At 40.8% G+C, this 24,132-nt stretch overlaps 1 protein-coding gene across 8 annotated transcripts in view; it reads left to right on the top strand.

The window, feature by feature from the left end:
• KANSL1 (KAT8 regulatory NSL complex subunit 1) overlaps positions 1-24,132 on the top strand; it is a 168,794-nt gene that overhangs the window by 120,803 nt on the left and 23,859 nt on the right. For 5 of the 8 annotated variants that reach the window (XM_059669843.1, XM_059669844.1, XM_059669849.1 and 2 more), the window contains 3 exons: positions 2,592-2,651; positions 3,381-3,493; positions 3,969-4,164. In XM_059669843.1, coding sequence (XP_059525826.1) covers positions 2,592-2,651; positions 3,381-3,493; positions 3,969-4,164 — 369 coding nt within the window. The remainder of the gene's footprint in view (positions 1-2,591; positions 2,652-3,380; positions 3,494-3,968; positions 4,165-24,132) is intronic. The other 3 variants (XM_059669848.1, XM_059669850.1, XM_059669847.1) reach the window with 1 other exon arrangement.

Below are 24,132 nucleotides of genomic sequence, written 5' to 3'. Positions count from 1 at the left end.
GAATAGAGTGTCAGCCTGCAGACCAAAGGGGTCCTGGGTTCGATTCAGGTCAAGGGCATGTACCTTGGTTGCAGGCTCCTCCCCAGACTTAGGGCCTGGTCGGGACTTGTGCAGGAGGCCATCAATTGATGTGTTTTTCTCACATTGATATTTCCCTCTCTCTCCCACTCTCCCTAAAAATTAATGGAAAAAATATCCTCAGGTGAGGATTAAAAAATAAACACAAATTCATTTTAGCATGTTAATATTCTAAATATAAATATCCAACTTAAGGTATCTGGTCACTCAGGAATTATAAAAAGTAAAACAAAGTTAAATAATTGATGGAGAGTCATAATGACCTTTAGGTGGGCTTGTTACATAATGTTGCAGTGTTACACTGAAAGGACACAATCATCTTTTTGCCTCATCTCTAAATTGAATGACTTTTTAAAAAAGAGAACACATACACACACACACACACACACACACACACACACACCCCTATCTGCTTTGGTTATGAGCACAGTACAGATATTGCTGAAACTAAGTTATTTTTAGAAAAATTTTTAATCCTCACATGTGGATTTATTTTTTAATTTTTTTTGGCCTTAGAGGGAGGGAGGGAGGGAGGGAGGGAGAGAGAGAGAGAGAAACATTGATCAATTTGCCTTCCGTATATGCTCTGACCGGGAATCGAACCCAGCACCTTTCTGTGCACAGGCCGATGCTCCAGCCAAATGAGCCATATCTGCCAAGGCTGAAATTAAGTTATTTTAAAGGGGCCCAACCTGTGATAAAAAAAGAAACCACTGGATGCAGCCCTGGCTGGGTAAGCGGCTCAGTTGGTTGGAGCTTCATCCAGTCTTGCAAGCATGCCAAACTCCTGGCCCACAGGCCAAATGCGGCCCACAGTGAATATTTTTGCGGCCCAGCCAATATAATGGTATATAAGAAACGTTTTAATAAAAAATTCGTAACTTAATTTTTATAATATTCTGATATACATAATTATTAATTATTAATAACGCACTACAACGTTCGCTAATGACTGATTACTATAATTGTGTTGCATTCATTTCCCTTATGCTTCTTATGTGCAGGCCCACCATTTCTCTCCACTAATACTAGCAGCGAATATTTTAGCAGCTGATTGCCACGTCATTAGTCTTGGACTGACTTGTTTGGTGTGCCCAACAGGAAAGTGTTGGTTGAATTATTTAAGATAGATTTTTAGTGTTTAGTAAAATACTTTATCAAAAGATTTGAACATCTTTATAACTACTTAATGTCACATTACTTTTCAAAAGAAAATCAGTATAGCATTTAAAGCAATGAAGATGTGTGCCAATTTACTATAATTTTGGCATCATTAACTAATGTAATTGTTCAAGATATTTGTGATACCTTGGTACAGTGGTCGGCAAACTGCAGCTCAGCAAACTGCGGCTCGTGAGCCACATGCAGCTCTTTGGCCCCTTGAGTGTGGCTCTTCCACAAAATACCGACCTCTGCGCATGGGCCACGAAGTTTCAATCGCACTCTATGTGCTCTCCCGCACGTGGTATTTTGTGGAAGAGCCACACTCAAGGGGCCAAAGAGCCACATGTGGCTCGCGAGCCGCAGTTTGCCGACCACTGCCTTAGTAGATGTACAGGGTAGCTGAAGAAGAAGATGGACAGTTTCCCAGTGTTCACTCATTGTAGTATACTGGTATGTCTTACCTGTTTATTATATACTACTTTGATCTAACTTTTTGGATAATTTGTATTAAAACTTAAGTTATCTTCCCTTTCTTGATACTTGTCTATGACTGTTCTCAAGACGGCAGATCCTTTGGTGTTTTTCTCCTGTCGTTGAAAAGATAAAAACGAAATTGAGCAATATTTAATAGAATTTCAGCTCAAAATATTGGCTTTGTGCCCAGGCAGTGTGCCTCAGGGATTGAGCATCAGCCTATGAACCAGGAGGTCACAGTTCAGTCCCCAGTCAGGGCACATGCCTAGGTTGTGGGCTCTATCCCCTGTGCGGGAGGCAGCTGATTAATGATTCTCTCTCATCATTGATGTTTCTATCTCTCTCTCCCTTCCTTTCTGAAATTAAAAAAATAAAAAATATTGACTTTGGTGTTCAGGAAGGAGAACTTCAGAACACCTGCTAAGTCATTCTAAATGTAAGGTGACAAGGAACATAGCCATACTGTGGTATTCCAACAACTCACAGAGCTGAGGGATAACTGCATCTGTGGCTTTATTGCCTACTAGAGGCCTGGTGCACAAAATGTGTGCACTGGGGGGAGAGGTCCCTCAGCCTGGCCTGTGCCCTCTCACAGTCTGGGAGCCCCGTGATGGATCAACCCAAAGAGGGAGGCCCTGGGCCTCCCTCTTTGGGGCGATCATGGACCCCCCCAATTGATCGATCACCCCGCCAGCTGGTTTCCTGGGCCTCCCTTTGCAGGGCAATCATGGGGTGATGGCCGGGCCCCTGACCAATCGCATCACACCTGCCTTGGCTGGCCTGGCGCTAGTGGGTGTCATAGCGTGGTCATCTGGATGATCGTTCTGCTGTTCGGCCATTTCGTCAATTTGCATATTACGCTTTTATTATTATAGATACTTCAGAGACTCCATATGATTGACAGCTCATGGCTAACCCTATCCCTTCTGAGCCTAGTAAATATATAATTTGCTTCAAAATATTTAAATTAAAACTTTCCAGATTCTTTCCACCTTCCTTTTTAAATTTTTTTTTTTACTGTTTCTAAGCATATATTAGATTTGTATAGTCCGAAGAAAATAGTTACTACCTGATAACATTGGGTAATTAGTTATTCATTGAGATTTTATTGGTTTTTTATTTTTAACACAAATACATATGTAATTTTGAACAAATTATGGTTTTCTGGAAACAGGCTTTCAGCAACCACTGAAGTTAAGCAGAAATAAGTCATTTAAATTTCCTCTTATTTGATTCAGTACTGAACTTACATATTCTTGACCTTTAGTTGAAGATTCTTGTTACTTCTTATGTAATTGTTTTTGCTAACCTTTTGTCCCGTTGAATTGTTTAGGTCAGTGGTTGCCAACCCGTGGTCCGTGGACCACTGGTGGTCCGTGAGGTCCGAAAGGTGGGCAACCACTGGTTTAGATCATTTCCCTCTCAGTAAGCTCTTATTACTATTAGTCTGCTAAATATTATGGTTCCTCACACCCACTTCTCCCAAAGCAAAAGCTAATTAATTTTCTTTTTTTTTTTTCTTTAGTCATACAAATTTCATTTTTCAAGTTGTTCATCAGAAATTTTACATATTTTATTTAAATGAAATGGTGCTGTATTTCAGACTGGGTGCTGTTGGTTAAATGTTGTTGATAGTGTATTTTTGTTTTCTTTTCCTTATTCAGACCGAATCTGTTTCTCAGCCACTGGAAAACCATGGTGCCTCTGGTCATTCTTCAGAGTCATTATCTACCAAATCATATGGAGCATTGAGACCTGTCAATGGAGTTATTAACACGTAAGTTATCTCTTCCACTTCTTACACTCAATATGTTTGTAAAAGAGCTCTTAAGTTACTCCTAGCCAGGGCTAACCCTGGTTTAAAGACAGAAACCTCATCACATAATAATATTGTGCACATCTTCTACTGTAGCAAGTATAATTAGCATGGTAATGTATTTCCCTTTTACTTACCGACGCCTAAAATTGACTCATCATGTAGAAAAGTGAAAGGTCCTACAATTATTGTGAAACACTGTCATTGGTCATAATGTTGGTAGAATTCCTCAGAAGTGTTTACATAAAATCCTCTATTCTAGAACAAATTAAATTCCTAAAGGTTAGCAGTCATCAGCATCAGGAGATGAACTCCTGCTTCAGAATACTTATGTATGTCTGTGGCTATTTACAAGTAGAGGAGGTTGAACCAATATTAGAGGCTTTGTTTCCGTGAGTCTTCTGAAAAGTGAATATTATTCCTTCCTCTTGTGTAGGCTGCAGCCGGTCTTGGCGGACCACATTCCAGGTGACAACTCAGATGCTGAGGAACAATTACATAAAAAACAACGACTGAATCTAGTTTCTTCTTCAACTGATGGCACCTGTGTGGCAGCCCGAACACGTCCTTTGCTGAGCTGTAAGAAACGGAGGCTTGTTCGACCCAACAGCATCGTTCCTCTTTCCAAGAAGGTTAGTACCAGTGAGGTTTGATCATTATTAAACCACTAGAGGCCTGGTGCACAAAAATTCGTGTACTGGGGTGGGGGTGGGGGTGGGGGTGGGGGTGGGGGGTCCCTCAGCCCGGCCTGCCCCCCCTCACAATCCAGGAGCCCTCAGGGGAAGTCCTACTGACAGCTTAGGCCCACTCCCCATGTGAGCAATCTGGCCTCTCTCTGTGTGAGGCGACCGGGCTCATCAGGGGAAGGCGCTGCTCCCATCACCCTGCTGCTGCTGCCACTGCTGGTCGCGGCAGCTGAGAGGCCTGAGCCCACGGCTGCCGTGAGCCCCAGGCCTCACAGACACTGTGGCTTTGTCCAGATGGATGTGCAGAAGATGTCCACCCTAATTAGCATATTGCCCTTTTATTAGTATAGATAAGCCGGATGCTCAGAAGTATTAGTCTTTTGCCAATTTTGCTTCATTTAACTAATATTTTTCAAACTTGGCCAACCACCAAGGTTTCCTGGTGAGTTTTAAATAATACTAGGCTCCTTAACCCTTGTTTCCCAGAGATTCTGATTCACTTGCTTTTGAGTTAGACCTGGAAATCTTGTTTTTAAAAAAACAAAAAACTCCTAGGTGACTTTGCAGCCAGGTTTGGAAACTATTGGCTTAAGCTTTTTAATCTAAATGGGATAGAGGAAGTTGAAATGCTGCCATCAACATTTTGAAAGACATTGGTGTGTCTTCTCATTTGTACTGTTATCACTAAAAATGGTAACGTAGAATGCTTTTCTTTTAAATACGAATTTCCATTAAAATTTCTAAATTGGTTGCTAACTGAATGTTTGTCTTGACAAAGAAAATGGAGATTGATTCACAACTATAGGAAGTTTGATTGCTGACTTTTCAAATAGCAGAGTTGGATTTATCCCAAAACTAATGAAATAATACTCCAGTAAAATTAATGTCATGTAATGTTTAAGAGTATTAACTTTGAAGTGGATAAACTTGGGTTAAAATCATGGCACTGCCACTAGTTTTGTGATTTGGAGCAAGTTAATACCTCCTCCAATACCCCCACTCTACCTCCAGCCTCTGAGATCTCATAGGATTGTTTGAGTGTTAAATGAAATGCATGTAACTTGCTTATTGGGGTGTCTGGCTCATAAGTTACTAGTACAAAGTGGCTGTTGCTGTTATTACTTGTTTTTGTTCATTCACTCATCCAAAAATATGTATTGAGCTCCTACAATGAGTTATATCTGTTCTGTATACTGGGACTACACTAAACAAAAACAGACAAAAATCCTTAATCTCATGAAATAATAAATGGAGTTTACGTTATGTCCTATAATGTTAAAAATGCAGCAGAGGAAAGGAATGAGGAACTTCTGGTTGTTCGGATGGAATTAAGCCTTGAGCATTCCAAGGCTTGTAGATAAGAAAGATAAGGAAGAGAGTAGGAGGAAGGAGTGGAGTGACTAATGAAGTAGAAGGAAAACTAAGTGTGGTATGTGGAAGGCAAGTGAAGAAAAGTGTTTCAGAGAGGAAGGAATGATCATGTCTTAGGTGCTGCAGATACGTCAAGTTAGACAAAATTGAGACTTGACCATTGGATATGATGGGGGTCAGGGTTGTTGGAAAACTTTATGAGCAGTTTTGTTAGAGGGAGAAGAGTGAATTCTGAACAGAGCAGATACAGGAGAGAATGGGAGGGAAGGAATTGAGGAAACTTGTAGATAGAGTATCAAAGAATGTTTTCTGTAAAGGTAGGCAGAGAAATAGCCTGTTTCAAGGGGAATCTTTCTTAAGATAGAGCTGTTACAATACTTTTGCTGATGAGAAAAACTAATGACAAAGGGGAGGGTAGAGAAGAGAATTGTTGGAACCATTAATATTTGGACAGTGGATTTTCAGTACTTAGCTTATTTTGTTATAGTATGCATTTAAACTGTATGATGTTACCATGGGTTTTTTTTGTTTGTTTGTTTTTTAAGAAAAGTATTATAAGTGAAAATTAACTGTCAGGCTGTACCATTTTTCTTGTTTATTCTTCAGACTGCCTGAACTACCAAATGCCAGAAAAGAAAAGACTAAGATATTTTGCAGGTTTCTCATTAATATTTGAAGGTACACATACATTTTTAAAAAACAGTTGAGGCAAGGAAGAGACGCACAGAGCGTACTAAAGACCCCTTGATTCCAATACCAATTTCTAAAACATTCATCCTGTCCTGGCCAGGTGGCTCAGTTGATTGGAGCATCGTCCTGTTCGTCCCATACACCAAAAGCTTGTGGATTTGATTCCCGGTCAGTGCACATAAGTAGATTGCAGGTTCATCTGAATCTGCAGCAACTGATTAATGTTTCTCACATTGATGTTTCTCTCTCCCTCTTTCCCTCCCTTACCCCTCTCTTCCTCTCTTCCTTCCTCTCTCAAATCAGTAAACATTTCCTTGGGTGAGGATTAATAAGTAAATAAAATAAATAAAACAATCATCCCGGCATATGTAAAAATAAGCTGCATGGAAAATAAGTCAAAGAAATAAATTGAGTTTGGAAAATAAGCCATTTGCTGGTTATAGCAGAAATACTGGCCAAAGTCGGAAATAAAGGCCATTCTCTCTATCTTGGTTATTTACAGTGATATTTGCTATTGAGCAAGCATCTTGCCTTCTGTCATCTTTAAGTGTTAGATTTGGGTTATTTCCCTATATCATGATTTCATTGTAATATAAGGGCTGATCATTATAACTTGTCTATATTGCTACTTATATTCTTCACTTTAAGGGTCTAGTATGTTAGATGTTAGTGAATTAGCTAAGCCAGTAAAGAAATATTCAAGTGGGAAGTTTTTATAATATATGTCATGTTTATTTTGTGCCCTGCTGCTTCTGTAAGGTAGATGTTTATGACAATCTAAAACATTAGTTTCTAGATAGTAAGATTTTAGGTCAAACAAATTTTAAAAATAAATCTGGGACCAGTGTTGTGTTGCTTTTTATTTTGTCTAGTGGAATGCTTTTATAAATTGAGTAAATCATATTACAGATGGTATTTTAAAAAGAAAAAATAATATGCCTTGAAATTTTGGGGTTGGACTTAGCACTTTTTAATTTTTTAAAAATAGCATTTATCAAATGGCGTGGCAATGTTCTGGCATGATTTTAATGTTTTATAGTCTGTTGGAAGAGTATAATTATATAGGAAGATTGCTTTGGGATAAATTTTCAAGTTAGCTTCTATAGAATTTCCAGTGGGCCTCTACTTTTTCCTCTTACATCACACTTGAGGACATATAGGACATTCTCTTAAGGCCTAGTGCCATGATATTTGTGGTTGAAGACTAAACAACCAAAATACTTATGAGTTTGTATTAAAAGTGAATAATTTCATATCAAGTGGGATGTGTTCTTTTTTGATAGGGGATTCCTGTGATAGACTTTGGAGGCCCAACTTTGCAGTACTAATCTTTTGGGAAGAAGAAAGAGTGCCATGTGGAAAATTGTAGTTCCTTAGGAATTAAAGCTACTTAGAATACTCAGAAGTCACCCAGTGCTTAGAACACAAACCTCTAAACTTTTATGAGTATTTTATATATGCACCATACAATTTGAAAAATTGAGATTAAATAAATAAAAATACAAGCTCTAATGAACTGTCCTCAAGACAAAAGAATTTGTAATGCTTTGAACTAATATTTTGTGATTAACAGAGAATGATGAATATAGCCTTACATTTTTGATCTTTTCAAATTTACAAATACAGAATTTTATAGAAAGCATTCTTAATTGTTAAATCCATGTATCAGTGGTTATATCCATTTCTTAGTCTTACTTATATTTAGTCTTCTTTCTTGATTAACCTTTTTAGCAGTTTTTCTATTTTAATAGTTATTTCAAAGACCAGTTCTTTGCTGTTAATTCCTTCTTCCTGTGGTCTTCTCACTCCCCCTCCCTTTTTTGCCTTTATTCAGATGGCTTAGTTAATTTTTCTGTTCTTTCTTTTATAATAATAAAAGCATTTAACTTTTTAAATTTTCTTCTGAGGGTAGCTTTGGATGTCATTCCACAGCCTTTGATGTGGCAAGTATTCCTTTTGCTATTTGTAGATTGCCTTTGAGTTTTTTAGTTATTTTCTCAAGAGTTAAGAATTGAGTTTCCAAATTCCAAATGGTTAGTTTTTCTTTTTAAATCTTTTGTTATTAATTATTAATTTTTATAGCATTTTGGTCAATCTCTTGGCCTTTTGGCTAAGATCAAGTGTATAGTATAGCATTTTGGTCAAAATGTTTTAGTAGTTTCTGCTAATATTTATAGTCCAGTATGTGGGTGTTTGTTTTTTTTTTAATTTTCATTGTTGTCTAGTATAAAGTTCTATATAATTATATCCTCATAGTTACAGCTTCTTTTTCCAGTAGTTGTTTTTGTCTTACATTGAACTTTTCTTTATATTAATGTTATACAGTATATACTTTTTTCTCACTCATTTACTTTTAGGATTTTGTATTCTGTGTGTTTTTTGAAACATCATAGAAGCAGATTTAGGTGTTTCTTTTTAATGTCTTAAGAAACTCTGTTTTATTAAATATAAATAGAGAATAGTTTTAATTTTATATTCAGTTTTGAAACTAGATTTAAAGGCTTATTTTTACTGTAATACTTTATTGTTTACTGGCAGTCTTTTTTATACCTTCATGTGCCCATTTACTGAGTTCCTAATTTGGATTTTTAATTTTTCAGTGATTAGAGCAACAATTTCATCATGTTTCAAGTTTTCCGACCATAACCTTTGTCCCTGAAAACCTTGTTTCGCTTTCTTTTGGTGGGGGAAAAGAGCAATTGTTTATTCTGTTTTGGCATAGAATTAGACTGGTGTCAATCTTACTTTTATTCCTTTGTATTGATAATTGATTCTATTCTGTGGTGCCCAATATGATAGACACTACCCACATGTAGCTTTTTAATATATTTTATTGATTTTTTTTTTTTTTTTTTTTTTTTTTTTACAGAGAGGAAGGGAGAGGGATAGAAAGTTAGAAACATCAATGAGAGAGAAACATCTATCAGCTGCCTCCTGCACACCCCCTACTGGGGATGTGCCTGCAACCCAGGTACATGCCCTTGACTGGAATTGAACCTGGGACCTTTCAGTACGCTCTATCCACTGAGCCAAACTGGTTAGGGCCCCACATGTAGCTTTTTAAAATAAAGTTTAAAAATTCAGTACCTTATGACACCCAGACACATTTCCAGGATTCAATAGTCACATGTGACTATAAGCTACCATATTTAGTTGCACAAATATAGACATTTCCATCATTGCAAAATATAGCTCTGTCTAGGTTTTTTCTATAATAGCTTTGGGTTTTGATTCCCTTAAATTTGTAGTTGTCTCTCTAAGTAACCAATTATCTATGTTATTTTTCTATTATTTTTATCTAGCTCTGAGTACCTACTCTACATTATTGTGATCATTAAATTAGACCAGAAGCCCAATGCACAAAATTTGCTCAAGGGGCTCGGCCCTCGCAGTTGCAGCGGTTTGCCTCTGCCCTCATAGCCCCGGCTTCATAGGGAATGTCGTCTGGAAGTCCGGTCTAATTAGCATTTTACGCTTTCATTATTATAGATAAGGGAAGTAACTGGCACAGTTTGGCTGCACATAATGAGTATTCAGATGTTAACTGTTAACTTTTCTCAGATTGTTTTCTTTGGTTCTCATATAACGTAAAGGAAAAAGACAAGTTTGTTGCCTGTTTCCTATTTTAATTTCCTTTATCATTAGTTCTGATCTATAGTTGCTCTTAGATAGATTCTATTTCTGCTATAATAGGTTAAGATTTTCTTTTTTTTCTTTTCAGGTTTTATATTTCCTTTTTATGTCACTTATTGCCCTTTGCGCTTTCCCTGTTACTATATAATAAAGGCTATGTTGTCTTTTACCATACTCTGTTGGAGATGCCAAAAGTTTCACTAATAGTTTGACCAAATTTTTTAATAGTTTTTCAGAGATATGTATATTCTTTCTGAATTTATCAGATTTGCTTTCTTTTCCTTTGTTCTGCAGTATTCTACTTGTGAATTTTTCTTTCTTTCATAATTTTTTAAAAGTAACTTGATCTATCCAGACTTTATCACTAGAAAAATTTAGTGACTCACTATTAGTTTCCTATCACAATTATGGAGGCTACAAGACTGAAATCAAAGTGTCAATCCTTGCTGCCTCTGAAGGCTCTAGGAAAATTCTTTCTTGCCACTTCCTGCTTCTAGTGGTTGCCAGCAATTCTTAGCATTCCTTTCCTTATGGTAGCATAACTTCTATCTCTGCCTCTGTTGTCACATGATCATCTTACTGTGTGTCTGTATCTCTGCTTCCTGCATTTTCACATGGTCTTGTAAGGACACCAGTCCTTGGATTTGAGTCCCACGCTAATCTAGTATTACTTTCTATGTAACTACATCTGCACAGACCCTATCCTATATAACCCTATATAATGAAAGCCTAATATGCAAATTGTCGCCTCAACCAGGATTTCTACTGGAAGTTTCACCCGAAGTTCAACCAGGGGTGGCGGGGCCAGCCAGCCAATCTCCCGCGGCCCCTCCCCTCGGCCGTGCATGCATTCATGCACCAGGCCTCTAGTCTATAATAATAATAAAAGTGTAGTGTGCTAATTATACTGGACGACCTTCCAGATGAAGCCAGGGCTGTGAGGGAAGCCTGGGTCCCAGTTGCCTGCCGGCAGCCGGGGGAAGGAAGGCCTAGTCTTGCATGAATTTTGTGCATCTGGCCTCTAGTTTACAAATAAGGCCATATTCTGTGGTTCTGGGTGGGCATGGATTTTGGGGCAGGGTCTGGAGAGGAGACACTATTCTACTCACTATACTGGCCTTTGTATGTTGTTGCTTGTCTCTACTACATGGTAGTTGGATCATTTTCTCAATTCTAAATATGGAAGATGGGTTGATAAGGTGCTATTCCCAATTCAATTCTTGTGTTTGCTCTAAAATAGTTGGATTTCCTTTACTCCCTTTGACTGTTTCCTGGGACTCTTGTGTTGTGTACCATTGAATTTATTGTGTGAAGAACTTCAGGTCCCTGTATAAGGAAAAACTTAACTAGGTTTATCTGACTCCTCCCCTAATTATTTTAATTCTGTGAAGTATAAAAAAATGAAGTAACAGACATATATGTACATACTACCTTAAAAATTAATATGTTGACTTTTTTCACTTTATGTATTTTTTTAATAGTTATAAGAAAAATACAGGTAAACAGTGTTCCTTTTATTTTCTGTTATCTCCTTCACCTGCTTTCTTCCCCATAGGCAGCCACTATCTGAATTTTTTTTGTGTTTGTGTGCGTATCTTTTTTTTCTTTATTGAATAAGGTATTACATATATGTCTTTATCCTACCCCCCCATTCTCCCCTGAATTATTTTTATATCTATTTTTTAAAATCCTTATTGTTGAAAGTATTACGTATGTCCCTCTTTTTCCTCCATTGACCCCTTCTAGCCTGCTCCCTGCCCCAACTATCATGAATTTGATATGTATACTCCCAGTTCAGGTTCTTATTTGTACTGCATGTATCAATGAGCAGAATGCAGTATTGTTTCATTTAATGTTTGTACAAAAATGTATATATATATGTTGTCATGGTGTACATACTCTGCTATTTGGTTGGTGGGTGGTTTTTTGTTTGTTAGTTTGTTTTTTATGTAGAGGCCCTGTGCACGAATTCGTGCAGCGGTGGGGTCCCTCGGCCTGGCCTGCAGGATGAGGCCGAAATCAGCTCTTTAACATTCACCAAGGGGTCCCAGATTGTGAGAGGGTGCAGGCCAGACTGAGGGACTCCACTGGTGCATGATTTGGGCCAGCGAGGTATCCGGGAGGCTGGCCAGCCGGGCAGAGACCATGGGAGGGCAACAGGGTGTGTCTGGCCTGTCTTAGTCCTGGTAGGCCAGACCCCAGCAGCAAGCTGACCTACCTGCTACAGCTTCTGCCCCCTGGTGGTCAGTGCACGTCATAGTGAGCGGTTGAGTGGCCTTAGCATATTAGGCTTTTATTATATAAGATTCACTGTTTTTCAAGATCTCTATGTTGTCCTAGCCGGTTTGGCTCAGTGGGTCCCAGGTTATATTCTCGTCAAGGGTATGAACCTCTGTTGCTCGATCCCCGGCCCTGGTCAGGTGCATGTGGTATGCAACCAATCCGTTTCTCTCTCTCTCTCTTCCCCCCACCCCTCTCTAAAAATCAATGGGAAAATATCCTCAGATGAGGATTTTAAAGAAAAATCTCAGTGTTAGTATATTTGGTTTAAGTTCAGTTTTTTGTGTTTTTGGTTTTTTTGGTTTGTTTTTTAATCCTCACTTGAGGACACATTTCCATTGATGAGAGAGAGAGACAGAGATATCCGTTGCCTCCCATATGTGTCTCAACTGGGAATTAAACCCACATCCTAAGTATGTGCCCTGACCTGGAATTGAACCTGAAGCCCTTTGGGGTATAGGATGATGCTCCAGCCACGGCTAGTTCAGCTTTCATTAGTAGTACACATTTCCTTAAGAAAGACACTGTTTGGGTGTGAGCATATTCATATCCTGTTTGTTGACTTTGGGTTTTAAACTTAACTCATATCTTGAGCTTATTAAAAATGTATTCCTATCTTCTGTATGCTTTGATCTGCTTTGTTTGTTTTTTAAATATATTTGATATGTGACCTTGTAAGTTTGAGGTGTACAACATGTTGATTTGGTATTTATATTGCAGCACGATTGCTGCTGTCTAACACCTGTATCGTGTCACATAATTATCATTTCCTTTTTGTGATGAAACAATGAAAAAAAGAACACTTAAGAGCTAGTCTCATCCCAGCTGGTTTGGCTGATGGATACAACGTTGGTCCCGGGTTTGATTCAGGTCAAGTGCACGTATCTCGGTTGCAAGCACCTCCCCGGCGCAGGCCCTGGTCAGGGCTTGTGTAGGAGGCAACCAATCGATGTTTTTCTCTCTGTCTTTCCCTCTCTCTTCCACTCTCTCTAAAAATCAAGGATTAAAAATAAAATCTAGTTTTGCCCTAGCTGTCTTGGCTCAGTGGATAGAGCGTCAGCCTGCGGACTGAAGGGTCCCAGGTTCGATTCCGGCCAAGGGCACATGACTGAGTTGCAGGCTCAATCCCCAGTGGGGGTGTGCAGGAGGCAGCCGATCAATGATTCTCTCTCATCATGAATGTTTCTATCTCTCTCTCCTTCTCCCTTCCTCTCTGAAACCAATAAACAAATATATATTTTTTAAAAATCTAGTCTCTTATCACATTTGATATTTTAAAATACAGTTGTATTACCTATGATCACTATAACAGGGGTCCTCAAACTACGGCCCGCGGGCCACATGCAAATACAAATATTGTATTTGTTCCCATTTTATTTTTTTACATCAAAATAAGATATGTGCAGTGTGCATAGGAATTTATTCATAGTTTTTTTTTAAACTATAGTCCGGCCCTCCAATGGTCTGAGGGACAGTGAACTGGCCCCCTGTTTAAAAAGTTTGAGGACCCCTGCTGACTATACTCTGTATTAGATTTCCAGGACTTTAATATCCAGTAGTGTAAGTTTAATATTTCTCTTATTTCCTCAACCTGCTCCCCCACTTCTTTTTTCTTTTCTTTTTTTTTTCCCTCACCCGAGGACATTTTTACATTGATTTTTAGAGAGAGGGAAAGACAGAGGAACGTCCATGGGAAAGAAACACATTGATTGGTTGCCTCCTGCATGCACCCTAAATAGGACCCCGGCCAGGGAGGAGCCTGCAACCAAGGTACATGCCTGTTGATTGGAAGCCTTACCAATAACATAAACAGTTGATTATGTTAACATAGTTTGTATGTTATATGTATTATTTATTCTTACAGTAAACTAAGCTAGAGAAAAAGAAAATCATAAGAAAAATATATTTACTGTATTTATTGAAAAAAATTGCATGTAAATGGACCCACACAGTTCATACTCATGTTGTTCAAGGGTAAAGTGTAGTGACAAGCATAAAGATCCTTCAGGACATCAAACACTTTCGTGAAGTGTGATTGATGGGTGAATCAATTTGGAGAGCACTTCAGAGATTCATAGAAGATGTTAAAGACCTAAAAGTCTTTTTTTTTTTTTAATACATTTTATTGATTTTTCACATAGAGGAAGGGAGAGGGATAGAGAGTCAGAAACATCGATGAGAGAGAAACATTGATCAGCCGCCTCCTGCACATCCCCCACTGGGGATGTGCCTGCAACCAAGGTACATGCCCTTGACCGCAGTCGAACCTAGGACCCTTCAGTCCGCAGGCCGACGCTCTATCCACTGAGCCAAACCAGCTATGGCCCTAAAAGTCTTTTTTTTTTAAAAGAAGAAATGCTTTAATTTATTTCCCTAACTTATTTGACAAGAGAACCTTTGTAAAGTAATACTGATTAAACATGGTCATGAATTAGTAGAATTCCAAGAGAAATATTTTAGGACACCTGCTGTGTACTCTGTAATCTTTGTAGGTGATATTTGTACACTTGGCAATACTGAAATAAGAAGTTTAAAAATGAAACCTTTATCAACATTTTTCACTTCTTAATATTTCATTCTTAAATTACGAATACATGCAGATATTTTAAAATATTATAAAGTAAATATGATATACTTGCAACATTTAGTTATGGATCCCATTTTATGTTCAAATATAGTCTAATTTTATAGAAAAATAAACTAATAAGATCAAATGATTGCATATTTCCTATCAATATTTAATATCAGTACAGTGTGGCCTTGACTTACGAGTTTAATTCGTTCCGTGACGGAGCTCATAACTCAAATTATATGTCAAATCAAAAAGTGAACGAGTGAGACACATGATACTGGGCTGATGTTGTGGTGTTCACTGTGACGTTCGCTGCGCCAACTAGCGGTGGGGTATCTGAAGCTGGCTCATAACCCGAATTTTAGCTCGCAACTCAAAGCAAAAAATCGGCTGAGAGATGGCTCGTATCTCGAAAAACTCGTTAGTCAGGACACTCGTAGGTAAAGGCCCCACTGTACTTGGTATTTTAAGAAATATATTTTTAATAATTTCAGAGAGGAAGGGAGAGGGAGAGAGAGATAGAAACATCAATGATGAGAAAGAGAATCATTGATTGGCTACCCCCTGCATGCTTCCTACTGGGGATTGAGCCCACAACCTGGGCATGTGACCTTGACTGGATTTGAACCTGGGACCCTTCAGTCTGCAGGCCAGTACTCTATCCACTGAGCCAAACCGGCACATTACTTGGCATTTTAGATGCTGCAAATGAAGTGATGCCACAGTTTGTTTAACCATTCCACAGTTTATTTTTCAATGTTACATATCAGGTGAGCCATGAGAATTTTGGCACAAATTTCAAAATCTTTCCCTATTCCATTGTCATCTTAGTTCCTTTGATTGCATCATAAGCTAATTCCTTGGGGATCTAGTTTCTAAAAAGTAAGAGCCTACTATTGTTAGTTCTGTATATTGCAAGTTGAGATTATATTAAGATTAAATCAGGTAGTACCAAATTCAGTGTTGTGGGTGATTATTGCCACCAGTAACACTTTTAGTTTTAACAGTGATTTTCTACTGTTATCAGAGACTATTCTATTCAGACTAGAGGCCCAGTGCACGAAATTAGTGCACTCAGGGGTGGGGGGCTCCCTCAGCCCGGCCTGTGCCCTCTTGTAGTCCGGGAGCCCTCAGGGGATGTCCGACTGCTGGCTTAGGCCTGCTCCCTCCAGTGGGCCTAAGCCAGCAGTTGTTAAGGAGGTGGAGGAGGCTCCCGCCACCACTGCTGCTGTGCTTGCCAGCTTTGAGCCCGGCTCAGGGCTTCTGGCTGAGTGGTGCTCTCCTGTTGGAGCACACTGACCACCGGGGGGCAGCTCCTGTGTTAAGCATCTGCCCCTTGGTGGTCAGTGTGTGTCATAGCGACCGGTCATTCCACCTTTCAGTTGATTTTCACATTAGCCTTTTATTATATAGAACTAGAGGCCCGGTGCACAAAAATTTGTGCACTCGGGTGGGGGGGCGTGGAGGGGGACTCCCTCAGCCCGGCCTGTGCCCTCTTGCAGTCTGGGACCCCTCAGGGGATGACCACCTGCTGGCTAAGGCCCGCTCCCCGGGGGGGGGGGGGCTGGGCCTAAGCTGTCAATCAGACATCCCTCTGGCAGCCTGGCAGCCCAGCAGCCCTCGGGGGATGTCCACTTGCCAGCGGGGAGCAGTCCTAAACTGCAGTCAAACATCCTTAGCGCTGCTGAGGCAGGAGAGGCTCCCACCACCACCGCTGTACTGGCAGCCATCAGCCTGGCTTGTGACTGAGCAGAGCTCCTCCCATGTGAGAGCGACCTGGCCACCAGAAGGCAGCTCCTGCATTGAGCGTCTGCCCCCTGGTGGTCAGTGTGTGTCATAGTGACCAGTCATTCCCAGTCTTTCTGTTGTTAGGGTCAGTTTTCATATTACCCTTTTACTATATAGGTTAGAGGCCTGGTGCACGGATGGGGGCCGGCTAGTTTGCCCTGAAGGGTGTCCCGGATCAGGGTGGGGGTTCTGCTTGGGTGCCTGGCCAGCCTGGATGAGGGGATGATGGCTGTTTGCAGCTGGTCACACCCCCTTTAGGGTGGGGGTCCCCACTGGGGTGCCTGGCCAGTCTGGGTGAGGGGCTGAGGGCCGTTTTCAGGCTGGCGGGTGACTGAAGCTCCCTACCTCTCCTTTTTTTCTTTTTTTTATTCTGGAATTTATTTACCTTCTATGGCTGTCACTGGAACTGAGAGGCAGCTTTAGCTCTGAGGCTCAGCTCCAGCTCTGAGACCTCAGCTGCTAAAAGCAGGTATCTGGGTTTGTTTGGCTTCTATAATTGAAACACTGTTGCAGCTCCAGCTCTGAGGCCCGGCTGGCTGAAAGGAGGTTTCTGGGATTTGTTTAGCTTCTATAATTGCAACATTGTTTCTTAGAGTGCAGCTCAGAGGCCGGCAGCGGCAGGCGGGGAACCTTGGCTTCCTCCATCACTGGAGCAAGCAAGCCTCCTGTTTGCTTCAGCTGCCTGGCTGCCGACTGCCATCTCGGTTGGCAGTTTATTTGTATATTGCCCTGATTAGCCAATGGGAAGTGTGTTGGAGGTACGGTTAATTACCATGTTTGTCTATTACTATAAGTTTCTTACATATTACATGAGATGGTGTAAAACTAATTCTAGGTAGACTATGTATGTTAAGTTCATGGTGCATATTGTAATCCTTAGACACACACACACCACAGAGCAGAGGTATAGCTAAAAAGCCAGTAAAAGCATAAAAAGAGAATTATCCCAGAAGAAGGCAGAAAAGGAGTAAGAGCAAAACCAAAAAGATGGAACAAATAATGGATGGTAGATGTAAATGGAGCCATCAATTATGATACTAAATGCATATGGATATGGGTATGGACTAGCCCCTTTCCTTCCCTGGGCTGGGAATTGGGCAGGGACTCACCTGCATGTTCCCTGAGGTTGGGAACAGAGCTGCAGACTTGCTAGAGCCTTGGCCAGGGCTTAGACTAGGCTGGGGGCTTGGCATACTCAGCCCCAGGGCACCTTATGTGCCATGCCAGCTCAGCCAAGGGTGATCCTGAGTGGGCGGGGGGGGGGGGGGGAAGGATTGAGAAAAGACAGACGAGAATGAAAGCTGGGTCTCGCTGGGACACTGCTCCCTGATGAAGAGACAGCGCCCACAAGCCGTGTCTTTATTTTATAACAGATGCCACGAGGCAAATTCGGGGCGTGATCAAGTTGTTACAGCATTCTCTGAGTTCCAACCCTACTCAACTACATGCGCCTGAACTCTAGCACAAGGCATGTGGGGCTACATGTTCGGACCATAGGTTCAAGCTTACAACTGTAGCTGTTCGCTGTGATTGTGCTGGGAGGGCCCTGCCTTTTCATCTGGCACTTGCACGTGGCAATGGGAGGACCCTGCCCTTTCATTAGTCTGAGGCTTGAACCTGGCCAAAACACTGTAGTCGCGCCCTACACTTCTATAATTGAAACTTTGTTGCCACTCCAGCTCCGAGGCCACTGCCTGCTGAAAGCAAGTATCTGGGGTTTAGCTTGTATAATTGCAACTTTGTTGCTTAGAGTGGAGCTCCGAGCTGGGCCGCAGCAGGGAGGAAGCTTGGCTTTCTCCATCACTGGAGCAAGCAAGCCTCCTGCTCGCTTCAGCTGCGTGCCTGCCAGCCCCCATCTTTGTTGGTGGTTAATTTGCATATCTTGCCAATTAGCCAATGGGAAGCGTAGTGGAGGTACGGTTAATTTCAATCTTTGTCTATTATTAGATAGGATTGCCAAGATTCTCTTAAAATGATTTTCACAGTTTGTTTGAATCACAATTCAGAATATGGTCCATACATTCAAATGAGACTTTTAAATGTAATTTTATAGGTTTCCCCTTTATCTCTTTTTCCTTGTGGTTTAAACACTTTTATGATATGCTTATATGTGATTTTCTTTGCATTTCTGTTCTGCTTGGGTTTTGCAGGTTAAGACTGTGGATTTGTGTCTTTAATCAGTTTTAGCACAAATTTGGCCATTATCTCTTCAAATACTACTTCCCCCCATTCTGTCTTCTATCTGGGTTGCCAACAACAGGTACATTGGGTTTTGTCACAGTGTCCTCCAAGCCCTTTACATTCTATTCTGTATTTTACTGTGGTTTTTTCCCCTCCCTCTGTTTCTTAATTTCTCTAGTTCCTATTAAACTATCTGCCAGTTCTTATTCTCTCTTCTTTTGTACCTCATGTGAAATTTATTGAGTTATTAAGTTTCCATTTGATTCATTTACACACACACACACACACACACACACACAGAGTCTTTCTGAGTCTTTTCATTTTTCTTTCCCATTTTTTCCTGAACATATTAATCATTTATATTTAAATCTTTGTCAGCTGACTCCAAAATCTGGATCACTGGGCACTCTCTGTTTTGTTTTCAGTCAATGTAAGATATTGTTTTTAAGAGGTTTGGCTGCTTCGGTACTCTCCGGTGCAGATTCACTTTTTTTCTAGGCATATATAGAGAGGGGCTGAACACTTTTGGGTGCAAGCTGGGACTGAGCTGAGTTGCACCTGGGTTACAAATTTGACAAGGCTTTGTCCCTCTCTGGTCCATTCTTAGGACATAGCCTTGTTTCTTAACCCCCATCTGAAAATGCTTGGTATGTTGACCAGTGTCCTGTCCCTGAACTCTAATTCTAGTTTCCTCGGCAGAGTGAGACTGCCTCAAACCTCCTCTCTATTTTTCAGAGGCTTTCTACTTAGTTTCTAACCCATCACAGCTTCAGAATTTGCTAAATTCCTTGGAAGGGTAAGTACCTGACGTGTCATATTGGGAATTTGGCACTTCAAGTGTCTAATGTTCTCTCTTCTGCCCTTTTATAGAACCATCAAAAGCTCTACTCATTTCTCTGCCCCCAGAAGTGGCCCTCTATCAAGCCAACCAAATTCTAAGGATCTTTTCTAAAATCACCCATTGTTCTCAAGAAGTACCTCTACACTTCAGTGGTTCTTCCCTCTCTGCATCTTGTCTGCTCAATATTGTCATTGTTTTAGCATTTCTCTTAATAGCTTAAAGTTTTTGTTTTGTCCTTTTAAACTCTGGCTTTACTAGTTATTCTGAGTTCTGATTTGCTGTAAACTATTCTTTATCCTCATAATTTATTTGTTGTGAAAACTCTTTCATCCCTTCATATCTGTGGCTTGCTTTTTTTCGGATTATTTCCCTATAGTGTAACTTTCTTGCCTCTTGGTATATCTACAATGTTTTATTGGATGCTGGACATTTAATTTTATTTTTTTTTTTACATATGTGGATTGTGTTATCTTCCTTTAAAGAGGCTTTGTTTTGTTGGCAAGTAAGTTCCTTGAGATACAGTTTATTCTTCGCTGGGGGGTGGTGTAGAGTAGTTTATTTAATAGTTAAGTCCACTAATAAAAAGGAATCTTCTGGGGTCTTTCTTGAATGTGTTATGCCACTTGGCTGGTCAAAATTCAAAAGCCTCCCACTGTGTGAACTCTGAGAATCATTCAGTTCACAACTCTTCGTTTGTTCTTTGCCTTACCTGATGGAGTTTCACCTTGTATGTGGGCTTCAGATTAAACACTTAAGAGCAGTGGTTCTCAACCTTCCTAATGCCACAACCCTTTAATATAGTTCCTCATGTTATGGTGACCCCCAACCATAAAATTATTTTCGTTGCTACTTCATAACTGTAATTTTGCTACTGTTATGAATCGTAATGTAAATATCTGATATGCAGGATGTATTTTCATTGTTACAAATTGAACATAATTAAAGCAGTGATTAATCACAAAAACAATATGTAATTATATATGTGTTTTCCCATGGTCTTAGGTGACCCCTGTGAAAGGGTCGTTTGACCTCCAGAGGTTGCGACCCACAGGTTGAGAACCGCTGCGTAAGAGTATGTCATGAAGATTTCTATATGGCTCCCTTTTCTGGAGAATTCTTCATAATTTCCAATCACCTGAGCTTCTGAACTTCACCTCTGGGGGTTTGTTTCCTCAATTCCATGAAACCACTATACTCTGCTTAGATCCCCTCTACCTGCTGTGCAGTCTGCAGTGTATTTCCATGCAGAAAGCTGGGGCTATCACAGAAGCTGCTTCATGTGTTTCTCAGTTGTAAGCTATATGTTGTCCAGTTTTCTAGTTTATGGTTGAGGGATAAGTCTGATCACTGTTGCACGACCCGTGTGACTCAGTGGTTGAGCATTGACCTATGAACTAGGAAGTCACAGTTCGATTTCCAGTCAAGGCACATGCCTGGGTTGTAGGCTCCATCCCCAGTGGGGGTGTATAGGAGGCAGCCGATCAGTGATTCTCTCTCATCATTGATGTTTTTAACTCTCTATCTACCTCTCGGTTCCTCTCTGAAATCAATAAAAACATGTATATACATATACATATACACTGAGTGGCCAGATTATTATGATCACCTGACGTTTGTAGGCAAATTAGCTATAATTTTGCGCTGAAGTTGCTAGGGGGCCAGACCATTCTAAATAGGGAAGCAGGTTGTTTACCACGACAGTAGAAGTGATTTTTTTTCTGAAGATATTGGGTAAACAACTCGATTTAACAGCCTTTGAACATGGGATACTCTCTCTCTCTCTCTCTCTCTCTCTCTCTCTCTCTCTCTCTTGAGTGGCCAGATTATTATGACCACCCCATCAGCACATTGTTGGGCCACCTTTTGCCTTCAATACTGAGGCGATTCTTCTTGGCATTGACTCCACGAAATGTTGCAAGGTGATGTGAGGAATCTGACACCATGCCTAATGAATAGCACTGTTCAGTTCTGTGAGATTTGATGCAGTGGTCATCAAACTATGGCTCTTTGGCCCCTTGAGTTATGGCTCTTCCACAAAATACCGACTTCTGCACATGGGCCACAAAGTTTCAATTGCACTGTACGTGTGTGCCCGCATCTGGTATCTTGTGGAAGAGCCACACTCAAGGGGCCAAAGAGCCGCATGTGGCTTGCGAGCCACAGTTTGCTGACCACTGATTTGATGGTTGTGGAGGAGCCAGCTGCCTGATGGCTCTCTTAACTTCGTCCCACAAATGCTCAATTGGATTGAGATCTGGTGATTGTGGGGGCCACCTAAGCAAGGTAAAGTCTCCTTCGTGTTCCTGAAACCACTCCTGCACAATACGAGCACTGTGGCATGGTGCATTGTTTTGTTGGAAGAAGCCATCTCCATTGGGATATGCCTTCAACATGATAGGATGAACTTGATCAGCAATGATACTTAGGTATGTTGTGCTATTCATGAATTAAAGGGCCCAAATCATGCCAGGAAAACATGCCCCAAACCATAACACTGCCCCCACCAGCTAGAAGGGTTGTACACACGCATGTGGGGTGCATGCTTTCATGCTGTTTCTGCCAAATTCTCACTCTGCCATCTGCATGATGCAACTGGAAACGCGATTCAGCGGACCACATGACTTTTTTCCAGTGCTCGACTGTCCAATCCTTGTGTTCCTGTGCAAATTGGAGACGTTTTATCTTGGTAACTGCAGACAGCAAAGGTGTTCAAACAGGCCTTCGGCTTCCATATCCCATACGATGCAGTGTATGGCTAAGTTGCCTATGTCAGGTGGTCGTAATAATCTGGCCACTCAGTGTGTGTGTGTGTGTGTGTGTGTGTGTGTGTGTGTGTGTATCCATCCCATGTTCAAAGGCTGTTAAATTGTGTTGTTTACCCATATCTTCAGAAAAAAATCACTTCTGTCATGGTAAACAACCTGCTTCCATATTTAGAATAGTCTGGCCCTCTAGCAACTTCAGTGCCAAATTATAGCTAATTTGCCTACAAATGTTAGGTGGTCATAATAATATGGCCACTCAGTGTGTGTGTGTGTTTGTGTGTATTAGAGGCCCGGTGCATGAAATTCATATTCTTGGGGAGTTCCCTCAGCCCGGCTTATGCCCTCTTGCAGTCCGGGAGCCCTCGGGGGATGTCCAACTGACCACTTAGGCATGCTCCCCGTCAGTCGGACATCCTTAGCGCTGCAGCGTAGGTGGGAGAAGCTCCCACCACTGCTGCTGCACTCACCAGCCATGAGCCTGGCTCAGGACTTCTGGCTGAGAGGTGCTTCTATGGGAGCACACTGACCACCAAGTGGAAGCTCTTGCGTTGGACATCTGCCCCCTGGTGGTCAGTGCATGTCATAACGACTGGTTCAGCTATTCGGTCAATTTGCATATTAGCCTTTTATTATATAGGATATACTTTTTTTTTAAATTAAATCTTTATTGTTCAAATTATTACAGTTGTTCCTCTTTTTTTCCCCCCTTGCTCCCCTCCACCCAGTTCCCACCCCACCCTCTGCCCTTCTCCCCCCCGTCCCCCCCCCCCCCCCCCCCCCGTCCTCATCCATAGGTGTACAATTTTTGTCCAGTCTCTTCCCGCACCCCCACACCCTTCCCCCCCCCCCCCAAGAATAGTCAGTCCACTCCCTTTCTATGCCCCTGATTCTATTATATTCACCAGTTTATTCTGTTCATCAGATTATTTATTCACTTGATTTTTAGATTCACTTGTTGATAGAAGTGTATTTGTTGTTCATAATTTGTATCTTTACCTTTTTCTTCTTCTTCCTCTTCTTATAGGATACCTTTCAGCATTTCATATAATACTGGTTTGGTGGTGATGAACTCCTTTAGCTTTTTCTTATCTGTGAAGCTCTTTTTATCTGACCTTCAATTCTGAATGATAGCTTTGCTGGGTAAAGTAATCTTGGTTGTAGGTTCTTGCTATTCATCACTTTGAATATTTCTTGCCACTCCCTTCTGGCCTGCAAAGTTTCTGTTGAGAAATCAGCTGACAGTTGTATGGGTACTCCCTTGTAGGTAACTGACTGTTTTTCTCTTGCTGCTTTTAAGATTGTCTCTTTGTCTTTTGCTCTTGGCATTTTAATTATGATGTGTCTTGGTGTTGTCCTCTTTGGATTCCTTTTGTTTGGAGTTCTCTCCACTTCCTGGACTTGTAAGTCTATTTCTTTGATCGGGTAGGGGAAGTTTTCTGTCATTATTTCTTCAAATAGGTTTTCAATATCTTGCTCTCTCTCTTCTGGCACCCCCATAATTTGGATGTTGGTACGCTTGAAGTTGTCCCAGAGGCTCCTTACACCATCTTCATATTTTTGGATCCTTTTTTCATTTTGTTTTTCCGGTTGGGTGTTTTTTGCTTCTTCGTATTTCAAATCTTTGACTTGATTCTTGCGATCCTCTAGTCTGCTGTTGGAACTCTGCATAATAGCCTTTATTTCAGTCAGTGTATGCCTAATTTCTAATTGGTCCTTTTTCATAACCTCGAGGGTCTCACTAGATTTCTTGAGGGTCTCACTAAATTTATCGGCGGTTTCTAGAAAATTCTTGA

Source organism: Myotis daubentonii, chromosome 16, assembly GCF_963259705.1.
Source record: "Myotis daubentonii chromosome 16, mMyoDau2.1, whole genome shotgun sequence".
NCBI lineage: Eukaryota > Metazoa > Chordata > Mammalia > Chiroptera > Vespertilionidae > Myotis > Myotis daubentonii.
The sequence above is the reverse complement of the archived record's forward strand: the minus strand, read 5'-3'. Positions and strand labels throughout refer to the sequence as shown.